At 37.8% G+C, this 16,556-nt stretch overlaps 1 protein-coding gene across 3 annotated transcripts in view; it reads right to left on the reverse strand.

Moving 5' to 3' along the window:
* Nucleotides 1-1,870: 1,870 nt before the first annotated feature.
* Nucleotides 1,871-16,556, reverse strand: part of ccser1 (coiled-coil serine-rich protein 1) — a 93,630-nt gene continuing 78,944 nt past the window's right edge. For 2 of the 3 annotated variants that reach the window (XM_048209697.1, XM_048209696.1), the window contains one exon: nucleotides 1,871-3,088. In XM_048209697.1, the coding sequence (XP_048065654.1) occupies nucleotides 2,594-3,088 (495 nt within the window). In that variant the 3' untranslated portion in view covers nucleotides 1,871-2,593. The remainder of the gene's footprint in view (nucleotides 3,089-16,556) is intronic. The other variant, XM_048209699.1, reaches the window with a different exon arrangement.

Here is a 16,556-nt window from a genome sequence, read left to right on the forward strand (position 1 = left end):
TTAATAAATAATTATTAATAATTTAATAACTACCTGATGATTTATTTCCATCAGTATTTTCATTTTGGATGCTCAACCCTAATAATCATTTCCTAATAAAATTACCATTGTCACCAACACCAACTTTTATATCAAAGCCAATTTTAAGTCCCATTTAACACTTGTTTACTTAATGCTAATTTTGGACCCTGAACACAAACACATTTCAGTTTTTGGAGTGTATTTTCAGTATCGGAGCATGTAGTAGTGAGACCATACTAAAGCCTTTCTCTCCCTGAGCCTGAGAGCTGGAAGTAGGTCTGGGAGGAAGAAGGAGACAGAGAGAGAGGAAGTGATGATGCTCCCAACAGATTGCTGAAATTGGAGCAGTGGACCTAAGGGAGCAGACCTGCTGGATGGATGGGACTGCGTTTCTTCAGGGTTTCCTTCTCCTCCATGCGTCCTTGCTTGAGCTCCTGATCCGCAAAGCCGGGTCAACACTGTCCCAACGTTACCTCAACGTTGTCCCGACGCTGCCAAAATGAGGCCATTCCTCGTTTCAACCGCATCTGTGCTCCGTATGAGGCAGTCTATGGCAGTTCTACATTTATTGAAGTTATCGACATGTTTAATTAAATTTATCTGCCATCTATTTAAAAAAAAAAAAAGTCTCACCTATGTCAAATGTAATAATGTAGTTCATTTCTCTGCAAGGAGGTCTCTATTTCTTTTTGACAAATGAAGGGCATTTCTTTCTTAAAGTCCATCTGTGTTTACAACTCGGGGCTCTTGCTGAATCTTTCCGCCAAGACTGTCAAATCTATTTTATCTTAGATCCAGTGCAGAAAAATGCTTTTTAGCTTTCATCTTCTTTTTTTCTGTTTGCAGCAAAAGGATTGTAGAAAAAAAAGTGAAAGATTAGCTTGCAATTAGAAGAGGCTAATGAGTGTTAAACCCCCTAAAAGGGGTCTGACAACACGTGGGTAATTCTCAACCGGCAGCAAGTGTGTCTCAATGCCCTCTCTTCGACTGAGGATTGATTTGGCAATATATAGTGTCATGTTTGCAGGTGCAAAACAACATTCTGGGCTATTTGTGTGAAATACTATTATAAACATCACCACTAATTGGGCATAATCTAACAAGTCAGTCTATAATCGTGAGTCTAAGACTTGAAGAAAAATGGTTTTGAAAACTTAATGTTTAATAAGGTTTCTACAAGGTCCAAAATTAACTTTTTGAATCGCATCTTCACACAAGAAGTTGTTCATCATATTTTGATTATGGGGGTTTAATATGACTGTTATTTAATATGACCCAGACTATATATTCCATGTTATTTAATATTTATTCCCAGACTAAAATGCATGTTTGAGCTGTTTTTAACTGAAAGCATCTTGCAATGACAGATTTAAAAGGGTTAGTTTGCCCCAAAATGAAAATTCTGTCATTAATTACTCACCCTCATGTTGTTCCAAACCCATTAGACTTTAGTTAATCTTTGAAACACAAATGAATACATTTTTGATGAAATCTGAGAGATTTCTGTTCCTCCATTGACAGTCTACGCAACAAGCCTCTCTGCTCTGGCATCAACACAACACGTATGCCTCGTGGTGCTTTCGTGAACGCGCGTTGGAGATTAATATTTTGAAAATAAAGTGGTAAATTATATATTTTTTTGCACAAACAAAGCACTTGCGTCGCTTCATAAAATTAAGGTTAAACCATTGGACTTACAAGGATTGCTTTTATGATGTCTTTACTACTTTTCTGGGGCTTGAAATTGGTAGTTGCGTAGACTGTCAATGGATTGACAGAAAGCTCTCAGATTTCATTAAAAAGAAATTAATTTGTGTTCCGAAGGTAAATGAAAGTCTTACGGGTTTGGAATGACATGGAGGTGAGTAATTAATGACAGAATTTTCATTTTTGGGTGAACTAACACTTTAAAATATGTCAGTACCATTGTTTTCTCTCAAGATGCACACCAGTCATGTTTTTTTCTAAGGCATGTTCATAAAAACTACTTGAATGTCATAACTGAACTAAGGCCTAATCCTGGCTTAATCTAAACTCTGTCTGTGGAACCAGGCCATAATGCTATAGTTCCCAATAGAGTTTCCGGCCAACTGGTTAAATTACCTTGCCAAAACCAATTTTTACTTGAATTTGGGGCTTGGTGAATGTTAATGTTGGACCCTGAATTTATTTCAAAGATATAAGGGAACGCAAAAATGGTGACATCCTCTCTAGCATATTAGCAGAACTGTACAACGTGATAGTGTTGCGGATGAAACTCTCACATTAGTGGACCATCAATCTAAAGTACTTATCGGAGCAGCATACAGTATATTATTTCTTCAGAAGGCTCAAGTAGTGCAGACAACGGATTGGTTTTGACACTTAATATAGATGATGAGTTTAACTCCACAAAGTATAAGCGTCTCGGTGTGCGGTTCAAGTTCGTTTGAGGTTTTAGAGGAAAAATAGCCTTGAATGTAACTGAGTGCATGTGGGTTTGAAGGTACTCGTGGTCACTGAGGAACTGCACCAAGAGTTCATATCCATCTGAGGCATGTGTCACTATGCGCGCGTGTATGTGTGTATGTTTTCAACCGTCCTGCTGAGCAAGAGCCTGCAGTTCAGCTGTATGGATAGAGTGCTGTAAGAAGACGTTCTTTCGGCTGTACATGTGTAAAGACAGAGGCCCACGGGGCGGCTGACCCAGACGGCCAGTAAAGGAGGACTGAAGCCTGGGAATAGGCCCTCGCTCGCTTCGCGGCCCCCGCTCGCTGTCTGAAGACAGGCTGCGTGTGGGACTGGCTTTGCTGGGGAGGCTCACACTGCTCCCGGCCACCGCCCGGGGGATCTGAGACGGCCCCGGGTGCTCCGTCTTCCGTGGCCCGGGTACCTCACACATGGACTGCCCGCTTTCAGCTCTTCGTACCAGATCCCGAACGCCTCCTCCGCCATTGCTGCAAGGCCTCTCTTCACATGGTCGACTGTGCTGGTCTGCAGCGAGCGATCGCGCTGCCCTTCGCTCCCTTGTGAGGCTGCTGCTGGGAATGTTGCTGTTTTGGCCTGTGGGTCGACTTGAATGGATTGCCTGTTAAAACAAAAGATGGGAAAGTGAGAGAAAATTAAGCTACTTAATTCGTTGACATTTTGACAAAGCTTCCTTGGCGGTCTAGAACCTTTTCTAATTGTTTCCCGACCAACTGGAACTTTGCCTTTTTTTAGAAAGACGAGGCCAAAGGCACACATTGTGGGGAGGTGGCACGAGAAAAAGCCTGTGCTGAGGAGTTTGAGCCACCTGTTCATTTTGCACACAACACTGCCTCTTCCTTACATAACTGGCCCTCTATTACTCAGAATGCTGAATGAATACAGGGGAAATATTGCGCATGAAAAAGAAATTAGCTGCAAACTCAAGAGTGATTGTTTGATTCATGCTGTAACTCAACGTGTAACTCCGACTGAGCTGGCAGCCAGAAAGTAATACTTGATGCTAATCGGCATTTCACAAAGTGAGGAAACCTAATTAAGTGTGATGTGGCTAATGTGGGAACTTCAGCTGTGACGTGAAATTGAATTTAAAATAGAGGCTGTAATTGAATTCGTATATTATGGGGCAGAATCCATGCGAAGTGTTGAGAGACTCACATGCCAATGCAGGTGAGAAAGAGGACATGCATCTCACATGTCCTAATCTTATTTTATCATTTACTGCGTGAAATGTCTTTGTTTACCTTCATACTACATTTTCACTTCTAAGTAATGTCAGGACGCAACATTATTTCCTTAAAACAAGCACACAAACAATCCAATCTGCAGTTCTGGTTCACAAACTGCACAACCGAAGCCAACATCTGATTCAAACTGTTTTTTAAAGCAACAAGCTTTGCATTCTTCCATATGTAATGTTAGATGGTGCGATTATAATAGGACATTTTCCTTAAATGTTAACTGGCAAGTATTCTATCAGTTATAAATCACATTGTCTGTCTGAATAATTTTTTGTCTTAAGCAGTATATTCCATTGAATATTTAATTTATTTCATTTCATTTTTCATTTCTTTATTTCTTTATTTTAATTTTTGGCCTTGGACTTGTTGTAATGTTTATTGTTAATTTATATTAAAGGGGTGGTTGATTATGATTTCACTTTTTTAACTTTAGTTAGTGTGTAATGTTGCTGTTTGAGCCTAACATCTACAAAGTCACGACGCTCAAAGTTTAATGCAAAGGGAGAAATTTTCTTTTAAAGAATTCGCTGTTTAAGGACTACAACAAACGGCTGGTAGGAACTACAACCGGGTTAGTGACATCACTAACCCTAAATTTACATAAACCCCCGAGAATATGCAAAAAAGGGGGCGAGGCCATGTTGGGCTGCTTTAGAGAAGAGGAAGAGTTGTTGTAGTAGTGTGTTGTTGCCATGTCGTCATTTTATGCCAGACTACTTTACAAACGAGGGTCAATTCAACACTGGATTTGCACATGCACATGCTAGTCGATGAGTTGAATCAACTCCACAGCAACTACATAAATTTATCCAGTAACCATTCAGAAACGTCCAGTTGCATTATAAAAGTTGTAACTTCTTCCTGAGTCGTTCCATCATTTTCCGACTCCAGTTTGAACAATGTAAGGCTGAACACGTTACTGACAATCGTCATTTTGGCTGCGTGAGATTCTCCAGCGCTGTTGTTGTTGAGCAACCGAAACGCGAGCAGTTAAAGCTTCGCCCTCTTTTGGAAAGCGGCCCAGGAGAAGCAGCTCATTTGCATTTAAAGGGACACACACAGAAATGGCATGTTTTTACTCGCACCCAAATAGGGGCAAATTTGACAAGCTATAATAAATGATCTGTGGGGTATTTTGAGCTGAAACTTCACAGACACATTCTGGGCACACCAGAGACTTATAAAAGGGGCATAATAGGTCACCTTTAAATAAATAAAATGTTATTGTCATCATTTTTACTTATCCCATTGCTTTCAATATTTATTTTATTTACTGTTCTTTAGTTCAATATTTTTTCTATTATTGAACAGCACGTACGGTTTACAAAAATTTACTAGTTTTTATTTATACTTCCAGCCATTATTCACTTAATATAATATTCTGAACCACTTATTTGTACCTACGAAAAACACACCTTTTCATCTGTCATTTTAAGCATCCATCCAATGGGCAAGTTTGCAGACACCATGCTAAGAAGCGGGTGTTTGGGAACCGCAGCTTGGATTTACAATGTCTGTGTCCTCTCAAGTACACGCTCTGCGGCATTCATAGTACAAATTCAGGCCCTAGCAGACATAAATGCATCAGATGGTGACACAGAGAGGGAGAAGTTTGGTACCTGCACTGGAAAAAGGCCAGAAATGCATACACACACACACCACACGCACAACTACAGAGTCATCCGGTGGAAAAACAGCAACCGGAGTAAATCAGACTGATTTAACGGTCGTAATCCATTTGGGTCTTTATTAGCCTGTGAAGAAGCTGGTCCTGTGCTAATGGCACGCTTCTGTTAAAAGCCCTCCGGCTGATTATATGCAGTAGGCTGGAAGTAGCAGGATTCAGCCTACTCATTTTCCACACTTCAGCACACCTACAAACACACACATACACGCTCACGCACGCGTGCGCAACGAGCAACTGTTGCGAAGAGCCACACTGTCTAAGCCGCAGGCAATGGACAGTAATCCTTGTGTATTATGTATAGTACTGGACTGATAACTGAGCACAGAGTACAGATATCTGGCTATGTATTACAGAAAAAAAAATCCACTCAAGCAAGCAAGGCTCACTCTCATATTCTCCGAAAAAAAATAATATGTTTGGGGAGAGAAAACAATTTCACGGCACTTCTCGTCAGTCTCGACAGACGAGAATGTATTTCTTTGTTGTTTATTTTTTTTCCTCCAGAATCATGTAAAATAAATAGACAAGATGAATCTCAGAAGTTTTCTCAAATAAACATGATAAAAAAAAGAAACACTCCAGTTTCAACTCTGAATTTGTGTGGTGAAACCGTATTTAGAAGAGTGTACTCGTCTATTCATCTTTCCGAAGAAAACTTGCGTTAAATACACCGAAACGCACCTTTGTAATCACTCTCAATCAGACAACAACAAAGCGATGGTAAACAATTAAACGCATTTTGGAGCACGGCAAGCTGCTATCTTTTGTCACTGTCTTCCAGGTTCTATATTCAGCCAATGAGGGGCAGAGGAACATGTTGACTGCCCGTACTTCCTGAAACTCCATCCGTTTGAGCCTAAGTTAAGATGATGAAGAGTGGCTTTCAGAAAGAGAGAGAAAGAGAAAGCGAGAGAGGATGAAGTGCCACAGTCTGAGGGTGCTTAAAGATAAATGGCTGTCCTCCTCGCCAGTGGCTGATTACAAACCGCCCCTGAATGCTTTTAATGAGCTCATGGGCTACCACGACTGCCACTCTTCCTCAGCACCTCGTGCCATGCTTTGACACATGAGCCCTTTACGGATGTGCAAAAATACATAAACAATTCATAATTTAAAACAAATCAATTACAAAAGACAATGGAACTTTCTTTACGATCTAGCTGATTTGATTTGCTCGTTTGTAGTAAAGAAAAAAATAAATAAATAAAATAATAGTGTTACTACATTGGCCGCATGTTTCCAGGGTGAATGAATTTGTAAATGTCTATTGATATCAGAATCGTTCAAAAGAAGAGTGCAATGCAGTACAGGACACAATGTCCATAAAAATCCTTTTGCATACAGTATACATGCTGCTGTTCAAAAGTTTGGAGTCAGTAAGATTTCTGAAAAGTTTTTAAAAGAAGTCTCTTACGCTCACCAGGACTGAATTTACTTTTGTGGAGAAGTATTACCATTTAAAATAACTGTTTTATATTTTAATTAAATTTATTCTTGTGATGTCAAAGCTGAATTTTCAGCATCATTACACCAGTCTTCAGTGTCACATGATCCTTCACAAATCATTTTATTATGCAGATTTGGTGATCAAGAGACATTTCTTCTTCTTCTTATTATTATTATTATAATTGTTAGTAAACATCATTATTAACCATTTTTTGTGGAAACCATGAGATTTTTGTTTCAGCATTCTTTGATAAATAGTCATTTTAATAGAACTGTATTAAGTTGAAATCGAAATCTTTTTAATAACATTGTAAATGTCTTTACTGTACTTTTGATCAATTTAATGCATCAGTGAGGAATAAAAATGTTAATTTCTTTAAAATAAAAAAATAAAAAAATTCTTCTGCATTATTCTACATTATATATATATATATATATATATATATATATATATATATATATATATATATATATATATATATATATATATATATATATATAAAAAAAATATGCCAGCAGGCTTTAGCATATCATTAACTATGAGCGCTCTGAAGAAGGAAAGTCTCGAGAGAAGCCAGGATATCCTGGTATATTTTCTGTTGATATGAAAAATTGTGTAGATTTAGCAATATAGCGAGTCTATTACGATGTTATGATGAACTATATGGCTTTCTCCACTGATGTTCTGAGTTGTTCAAAGCGTTTGTAAGGATACTGATTGTTAGAAGGCAGCTGTCTGACACTGAGGTGAGGAACAGGAACATGGTTTGTGTAACATTAGCAACACATTATTAGCTGTTTGATAACGTAGTCAAGCAAAAGGCTAATCATATTAATTCATATTAATTAATGACAGAACCGTCCCAAGGGCTGTGCCAAGTGTGTGAGCACATAGGGGCTTGCGCCAAAGTAAAGTGACAGCTGACTTAAAGTAAAGCAAATAAAGTTCATGTTTTTGTCCTTCGAAATATTTTAATACTATAAAACATAGCTAAGACAATATTGCTCTGAGCGTGTGACCGTGATTCATGTGCATATGTCAGTTAGAGTGTCCTTGCATGTCAAGTTCTGAGAGAGCTTCAGTCCATTATAAATTCTGATTTTGGCCACCTCTGGAATGGATCAAACCATAAATATTAGCCTATCTGATAAATTCATGTAAATACGCTGGAAATCCGCGCTCATTCGAGGATGTGCATTTATTTTATGTACGGAGAAGGAACATGATTTCATCTGAACGTTTTTTTTAAAATCTGAACTCCAAAAAGCAACGAAATTGTCAAACATCCATTTAGCGCATGTTCACAGAGGAAAACGGCTGCTTGTTCTCTCGATACTGTCTGGTAAAACTGAAAAATCGCTTCAGGTGATTCAGTGAGAGAGCAGTCCAAATAAATGCAAATGAATTCAAACCGTTTTGCAAAGACGTTTTACCAATTCATAATTTAAAACACAATTTAAGCTTTTTTCTTAAATATCCACACCACAAACAACAAACTGCTCATCACTACGGCAACAGTAGACTCTCTGAGCTAGCGTGAGCGAGTGGAGGCGGGGCTAATTTGCATATTCATTGATCCGTGTATATTAAATGAGGCAAGGATGTAGAGTTACATTCAAGCTATTTTAAGGCATGAAGAAATTTTTTTCACTTGAATTTTTTTTTTAAATATGTAATTTTGGTGATCAAAGATGAGTTTTAAGGGATAAAATAATTGACTACAGGGTAACTTTAATATGGTCGCAATACACTGTGTATCTCCATTAAAAACAGAGAAGTTTGAATCTAAAAATGGCAAGAACTAACAGATTTATAAAAAATAAAAATAAAAAACTCAGGCTAAACAACCTGATATTGTACATTATAATAAAAAATTACCCATGACTTATGCATAATAGCACAAATACAGCAAATTATCTGTATTCTGTCAATACAGCTGCCCTGAAAGCTCTTGTTCAAGTTGATAGATTTGTTACATAAGCATTTTTGACAGGCCTTTTGACAGCACATTAAAGCATAAGGCGCTCTCAGCATGCTAAAAATCCCCTCTGAGAAGTTGCAACTCCTTGCTTATCCCCTTGCCAAAAAACAAAACGAAACAAAAAAAATCTACATAACCAAGTTGAACTCACAAACTGACTAATCGTTCAGAAGGTGATTAGCAGAGCATCCTGACCCGTCCATAGAGCACGACGACATTAAGAGATGGAAATTGGAAGGAAAGCTACAAAAGAGAGGAAAACGTTTATGTGCGCTGAAACGGTGATCGATTGCGAAAGACTGATCGATATTTGAGGGCTGAAAAAGAGGCTCCCGAAAAATATAAAAACAAAATGGATGATGGCACATAGGAAAAAAAACTGAGCCAGTGAAGATGTGAAAGAGAAACAAGAGAAGTTGAAAGACAATGTAAGAGCGGGCGTGCGGGGTGGGGCGCTCTCTTCAGCGAGATTCGTGTGAGCCTTGTTCCTAGATGATGAGGCATGATGGAGGCTGGATTTGATGTGTGGAGTAACTGAGCACACTTCAAAGACTTTCCCCCCTATTGAGCCCCTCCAACAGCTGTCAGCTTTAGGGAAGATAAGATTCTTTACAGTCCTTGTCTTGTTCTCTCTGACAGCACAGGACCTGGATAAACAATAACGGGAAATATATATCAAGATGCGGAGGGGAAAAAAATCCAAGTGAGAGCGAAAGAGATGAAGGGAGGAAAGAGACAAAAAAAAAAAAATCATAAATTGAGTTTCTATCAGATAAGGTGGCAGATGTCTTCAGAAGCTGATGAGATTGTTGCAACTGCCTGGGTGTCATCGTAAAGCCGCAGCTGCCTGTTTAAGGACCGTCAGCTTCATGAAGTAAGTTTGTGTGTGGCTTCCCACAACAACATGTGTCACATAACTTAAGTGTCATGAGCTGACTTTGAATCGACATGACGAAACATAAAGCAATGGAGTAAACCTACCCTCACCTTACGTTCCAGCTAGTTCTATTTAACCAGCCTCTCCAGACCAAAACTTTCACAGAGATTTGCTGTCCCCAAGTGCGACGGACAAAAATAACAGTCTTTTGTAAGGCTTTCTGAGCCGAGCAGCCCATAAGCAACCTGGCATGATGCATAATTTTCACTCCATCTGGGGCGATGGTGGCGTGGAGGCTGAACATGATTCATGGTGCCAAAGGTTTGAGAGCCCTCAGGGTGGATTGTTTTCTGTATCTTGTCCGCTGGCGTCCATTTGGTTCGGTGTCACTCTGTGGAGAGTTGAACTGTCATCCTCTCATGGCTGCTAATGTCGAGCCGGGCTGAGGACTCGAGCTAAAATCGATGTGATGACCTGTTCTGCATGGCCCAGTCCCAAACTTTTATGTCAGGTGTGAAAGTATATGAGGACACACGTCCTCGAGCCAAATAAGTCACCTGTGATGACACGGCAGAGGAAGTCCTATCACATTAACGGGACTTAATATGCGTGTATGTCAACATCTGGATCTAGGTGAGAAGATTCCACATAAAAAACTAGGGATGTCCAGATCCGATCACGTGATCGGAAATCGGGCCCGATCACGTGGTTTCAGACTCGATCGGAATCGGACGTTACCTCCCGATCAGGACTCGGATATATATGTATTAGGGGTGCAACGGCTCTCGGTAAAAAATCGAACCCTACGGTTCTCCACTTACGGTTCGGTACGCACTTGCACCGTGGTCCATCTCGAATATGGTTTGTTTAAAATAGCAATGTGGAAAACAGACAGACAGAGTTCAGATAATGTATGTTTCAGTCGATGGATGCGCAAAACGTTACAACAACGATAATCAGAAATCGTGGACAAAACAGTCACTCTTTGTAAACTGTTCACTGCGAGTGCCGTATGCTCTAATGTCCAGTCATTTAACTTACGCCGTCATCATCACCCGGGTGTTGATAGCGCGCGAGCGCAGGTGAGACCTGAACAGCACACGTTGCTATCTGTGTTTAAACTAACTCATTTAAGCCTTGATGATTTAAACCTTCAAGAACAAGGTGCGAAAGAGAACTCGCGCGCGCTGTGAGAAGATTTGTGTGCGCTCATCCGAAGCGCGCACACGCTTATTTCAGTCAGCGCGCAAATACTGAGTTCTCTTTCAAGTCTTGCGCTTCAGCGGGCAAAATTCATACAAAAATTATGTCAACATGCCCGTCCTAGCGAGTATCCTAGCAAACATAGTCGGTTATGTCTTAAGTGAACGTATATTAGTCGAGAAAGACATCGCATGTGGAACAGTATATGTACTGGATCGTGCATGTCTTAAAGGGAAAAAACTATTCCTGCTGCCTGTTTTTAATGTTAAATCAAACAACAAATAACAAAGAAAGCACTCACTGCTCTTGACTGAATAGTTTTTGTAACTTCAATAATGATTCATCTTTATTTATTTTATACAGTAAAGATAATATGCAGTGATATTTTATATTTGATTACTTTATCCATTTTCTGTATGTGAAAACTACTGTTAGACACCTGAAAAACCTGAACAGCACTGTTCCTGGATCTGTTTTTTCACTCTTCTTTATTCTTTTTTATGTATTATAGAAGTATCGGATCGGGACTCGGTATCGGTAGATACTCAAAATCAAATGACTCGGACTCGGAGGCAAAAAAACGTGATCGGGACATCCCTATAAAAAACGGAACATTTCAAACAAAAGATGCAGAAACAACATTTAGGGCCAGATTTACTAAATGGGGAAAATTAGCACGAGAACGCGCTTCCATAAAAAAGTGAGATATTTTACATAAATTATGCTGAGTGAGATATTTTACAAAAAAGATGTTTATATATGGTCAAGAAGAAAAAAAATAGCTGAAATTATTAAAATGGCCCCGTTCAAAAGGGGGGAATTTGAATATCAAGGTAAACATGCAAGTATTTTCTGCTGCTTCTGAAGGGCAGTACAAAAAGAAAAAAAAGAAAGAAAAAAAATTATATTAATATATATATATATATATATAAATAATAGTTGAATCCCTCTATTGTCCTCGGTGTGAAAAGATGGATCTCAAAATCATACAGTCACTGCTGGAAAGGGTTCAAATATGCAAAAAATGCTTGAAAACTGAAGAATCTGCAGGACCTGGAGGATTTTTCTGAAGAACAGAGCTCAGTTTAACTGCTCAGAACAAACAAGGGAGTCATGAACAATCATCACAAAACAAAAAAAACAGTCATAGATCATCCAGGTAACGATACACAATAAAAGATTAATAGTTCACAAACTTTTGAATGGGGTCATTTTAATAAATTCAGCTTTTTTTTTGTTTCTTGTTGACTATATATAAACATCTTCTATGTAAAATATCTCACTCAGGACAGTACTAAACAAAAAAAAACATACATTTTGTATGATCTCTCTTATTTTGTTGAAATTATTCACATTTTCACAGATTCTGCATGTAGTTCACATACTTTTTCTTGCAACTGTATATATATACTGTAGGCCAACATGGCTTGGCAAATGATATGTTCGGATAATGTCTTCCTCTGGAAAATATTTTCTCCCTTCTACCACATGCTCTCTGTTCTCTGTGGTGTCTCCTCCTAGCAGCAACAATTTCAGCCATGTCGAAAAAATGGGTTAAAGATGTGCTTTTTGGGGGCGTTAAATAATGGTACCAGTAAATTGACTAGCACAATCATTAGTAAATCATGCAAATTTAAATCGCGCATAAATTTTGCATCTGAGAGGGAAACTCCTACAAATGCTTATGCAACAAGGTCAGCCGCAAAAACAACTCAGTCCAAGCCTTTCCAGTGCTAATTTTGCACTGCGTCTTTAGTAAATTTTGACAGTAGTTTTTTAACGCCAAAAGTGGGTTTGCGCTGGCGCAAGCTGTTAGTAAATCTGGCCCATACATGCTTAAGCTGCAAACTACAGGACAGTTACGGTTCCTCTAATCAGACTGGCTGAACAGCATTCCAAGAGTGCTGATGTTTAGACCAACAGCACTAGGACATTGTATCATCACTGTTTAAATCACACCATTCCTAATCACGGCATTCTGGACCAGAGTATGTGAGTGGTACCGAATGGAAGCAGTGAGAAGTACAGCATCTGATTGGCCTTTTTTTTTTTCTTTTTTTTGAAATGCAAATTGTTCAATATTAACTTGTTTTTGAAATGTATGAAAGAATCACATTGAAGAATTGAGAATGCCTTGAGTTTCCAAAGCCACCTATAGAGACTTGTATTGAGTTCATATATTTAATCAAATTTAATGAAATAACTTTTGTGAACCAGGGTGGAAGAACATTGCATTTCTCAGAATGAAAAACCTATTATGAATTTCTTTGAATTACGGGTTCCAGAAGTAAAAATCCCATTCATTCTCTCCATAGGGGAAATTAACTTTTAAAATGTTAAAGAAAGACCTACTGTGAGCGACAAGGTTGCTTAGTTTTTAAATAATCGTATTTAACAGTGGAATTCCTGGTGAAAAACTACATTACCTGTGATTCCACAAAGAAATCTCCACCAATCAGAGAATAGAAAACAAGCAAATCACTCCAAATTTTTTTTTAGCACATTCTCACTTTTAGGACACTTTGCAAATAGCGTAATAGTCAGTCTCCCTACAATCTCAAACTACTACATGCATTTTTTTTTTATAAAATATACCGTTTACATTTTTATCAACATCTTTAAATCAATATTTTATCCATTTATGCATTTCTCCAATTATGTTTTTGTCAGATTTTCAAATCCTTTTTTGCTTCAAATCAAAGCTTGTAATGTTGGGATTTTCACCCCATGGTTGGTTGGTTTGGTTCATGGATTATAACTTTTTAACAAAGGATTGCTGGTGTGAAACTGACCCAAAAAAAAGGACAAATCAATGGAAATTATACTTCTGGAACCAAGGCCACAGAAAAAGTGGATGGGCACTGTGACTGTTTACACAGTCAGTTCATTTAAATTCGCCTGTAGGTCAATTCAAATTCCAAGCCAATTATTTGATTCTGAATTTTGCCCAAACCTGACCAAAATACATTCATATTTAGTATTGAATATCAAAGTATACTGAGGTATTGAATGCAACAGCTTGCTGGTGTGATACTGCTTAATTCGAAAGTTTCACAACATCATCATCATCCTTTACTCTTCAAATCTTCTTCCTCAAAGTGGAAGTTATTCAAGTTTGCCAAAGCAGACAACTGTAATTATTTTTTAATGAGGCAATTCAAGTTTGAATATTTCATGAAGAAAGATAAATGTTCTCAGTACCATCTCTATTTACCAATGTTTTTTGGATGAGTGCCGTGTTTGGATACAGGATTGAATAAAAGCCACTTCGTGGCAAGCATTACTGGAGGGTGGGCTTGTGCTTTCCCCCCAAAACACCTGTGAAAACTGTTGTCTGACCCACTGCATTTCCCTGAGGCCCTCATCTCTTATCAGTAGTACACGGACTGCTGGAGGGCTTGCCTACTTCAGAGCACCTCATTTCTCACACCAGTACATCCTACATCCGCGTCAGACACACACACACTCGTTCGTTCTTTCTATCTTTAAGGGCCTTAGGGCCATCACAAAGCCTACACAGACTGGACGAAAATGCATCTTTAAAATCCAGTCCTAAATTCAGACTGTCTTTTATTGTTTACTCTTCCTGTGGCAATTTTGAAGAAAGCTTTCCTTCCTGTTCAGCTGCAACGGGGGAACATGCTACAAGAAACATTTTCAAAAAGTTTCCAGATTTCATTGTGCAGTTTGAGTCATCATTATAGTACTCTGTGAGCTGAAACAACTTTAGCCAAATTTGCATTTCTTAGATTATTTTCAATAAAAATTACAAAAAAAAAAAAAATTGCTGGAATAAAGTTTCCATTAAGCAATTTCACAAAAGCAATAGTGCTGTCGTTCTAAATATGAAGATTTAATATGAATGAGTTATGGATGAATAAGTACGAGTTAATAACGACTTGCATTTCAGACAAAATCTGAATCTTTTTTTCTCTCTGCCAATAAAAATGTTCCAAAAAAAGCCAAAACATTAAGTTTTTTGCATGGTGCCAAGCGCTCTATATAGGAAAGCAGAGAACACTCTGTCCTTCGTGGATCTCCTGAGCAGGGCTGTCAAATGTCACTCGCCGTCAGGTGACTCTGTGAGTGAAGGGAAGGATGGCCCTGTGGACGCCCGTCTCATATCTAACTCACCTTGAGGGCTTTACAGTCAGAGCCCCTGCCGCCGGCTACTCACACACACGTCAGTCTGGTTCAACACACGGCCCTTATTAATTACCACCAGTGTACCTACTGACAGACCATTGAGAGGTGCAGGACAGAGAAAAAGAAATGAGGACAGGTGTTCCTCGAGTATTTGCATGCACTTCACCTCACCTCTGATCAGGTTAAACTGCATTAAAAATTTAAAGCAATTCTACTGAAAAATTCAACAACAATTTGGTGAAGTAAAAAATTAAAAGTGTAGACATTAATTTAATTCAAAATTTAAATAAGTATAGTAAATACTTTCTACAATTTTTAATAAAAAGTACAAATATGAAACTATTGTTACACTGGTTTCAAATTAAAAACCAAATTTAACAAAAGCAACAATGCAATGCAATTTATTCTTATATCATATATACAGTATATACAATGGTCTGGGGTCAGCAGGATTTTTTTGTATTTTGGAAGAAATTAATACTTCAATTCAGAAAGGATGCATTAAATTGATTAAATGACAGTAAAAACTTTTACATTTGTTACAATTTTTTTTTTTTTAAATAAATGCTGTTCTTTTGAACTTCCTATTTATCAAAGAATCCTAAAAAAATGTATCATGGTTGCCACAAAACATTGTGCAGCACAACTGTTTTTGTTTTGTTACACAAATGTTGATAATAAGAATAAGAAATGCACCAAATCAGCATATTAGAATGATTTCTGAAGGAAATGGAGTAATGGCTGCAGAAAATTTGTCTTTGCCAATAAGTTACATTTTAAAATATATTAAAATATTAGGGCTGTCAAACGATTAATCGCGATTAATTGCATACAAAATAAAAGTTTGAGTTTGCATAATATATGTGTGAGTAATGTGTCTAAATAATATGTATATATAAATACACACAAGTTAATGTAAATATTTAAGAGAAATATGTTATTTATGTACAAAAAATTTATTTATATATAATATAAATTATATAAAAATATAAATAAATACATATACTTGTAAATATTTCTCAAATATATACATGGATGTGTTTGTATTTATATATACATAATTACACACAGTACACCCACATATAATAGGCAAACGCAAACTTTTATTTTGTATGCGATTAATCGTGATTAATCGTTTGACAGCCCTATAAAATATAAAACAGTTATTTTAAATTAAAACAGTATTTCACATTTCACAAGGCTTGCTTACTTTTGGTTTGCTTTTCAACTGCAGTTTAGTACCGCTTCAAAGTGGGTGGGATTATAGACTGATCATTATTATTGTGTCACCTTTACTACTGTGGATCTGCTCCTCGGCTACCAACGAGTCATCTCATGTACCAACCATGATTTCTTTTTTCAAGTTGCCTGCGACGGTCGTTTAAAGCAAGTCGTTTAAAAAAAAAGTTGTGCGAACAAATGATAATGTGGTAGCTGTTACTGACTATTTAAATCTAGCGCGTTTGGTGTCTCGTGTTTGAAATCCA

The sequence above is a fragment of the Megalobrama amblycephala genome, linkage group LG12 (genome assembly GCF_018812025.1).
Source record: "Megalobrama amblycephala isolate DHTTF-2021 linkage group LG12, ASM1881202v1, whole genome shotgun sequence".
In the NCBI taxonomy this organism is placed as follows: Eukaryota; Metazoa; Chordata; class Actinopteri; order Cypriniformes; family Xenocyprididae; genus Megalobrama; species Megalobrama amblycephala.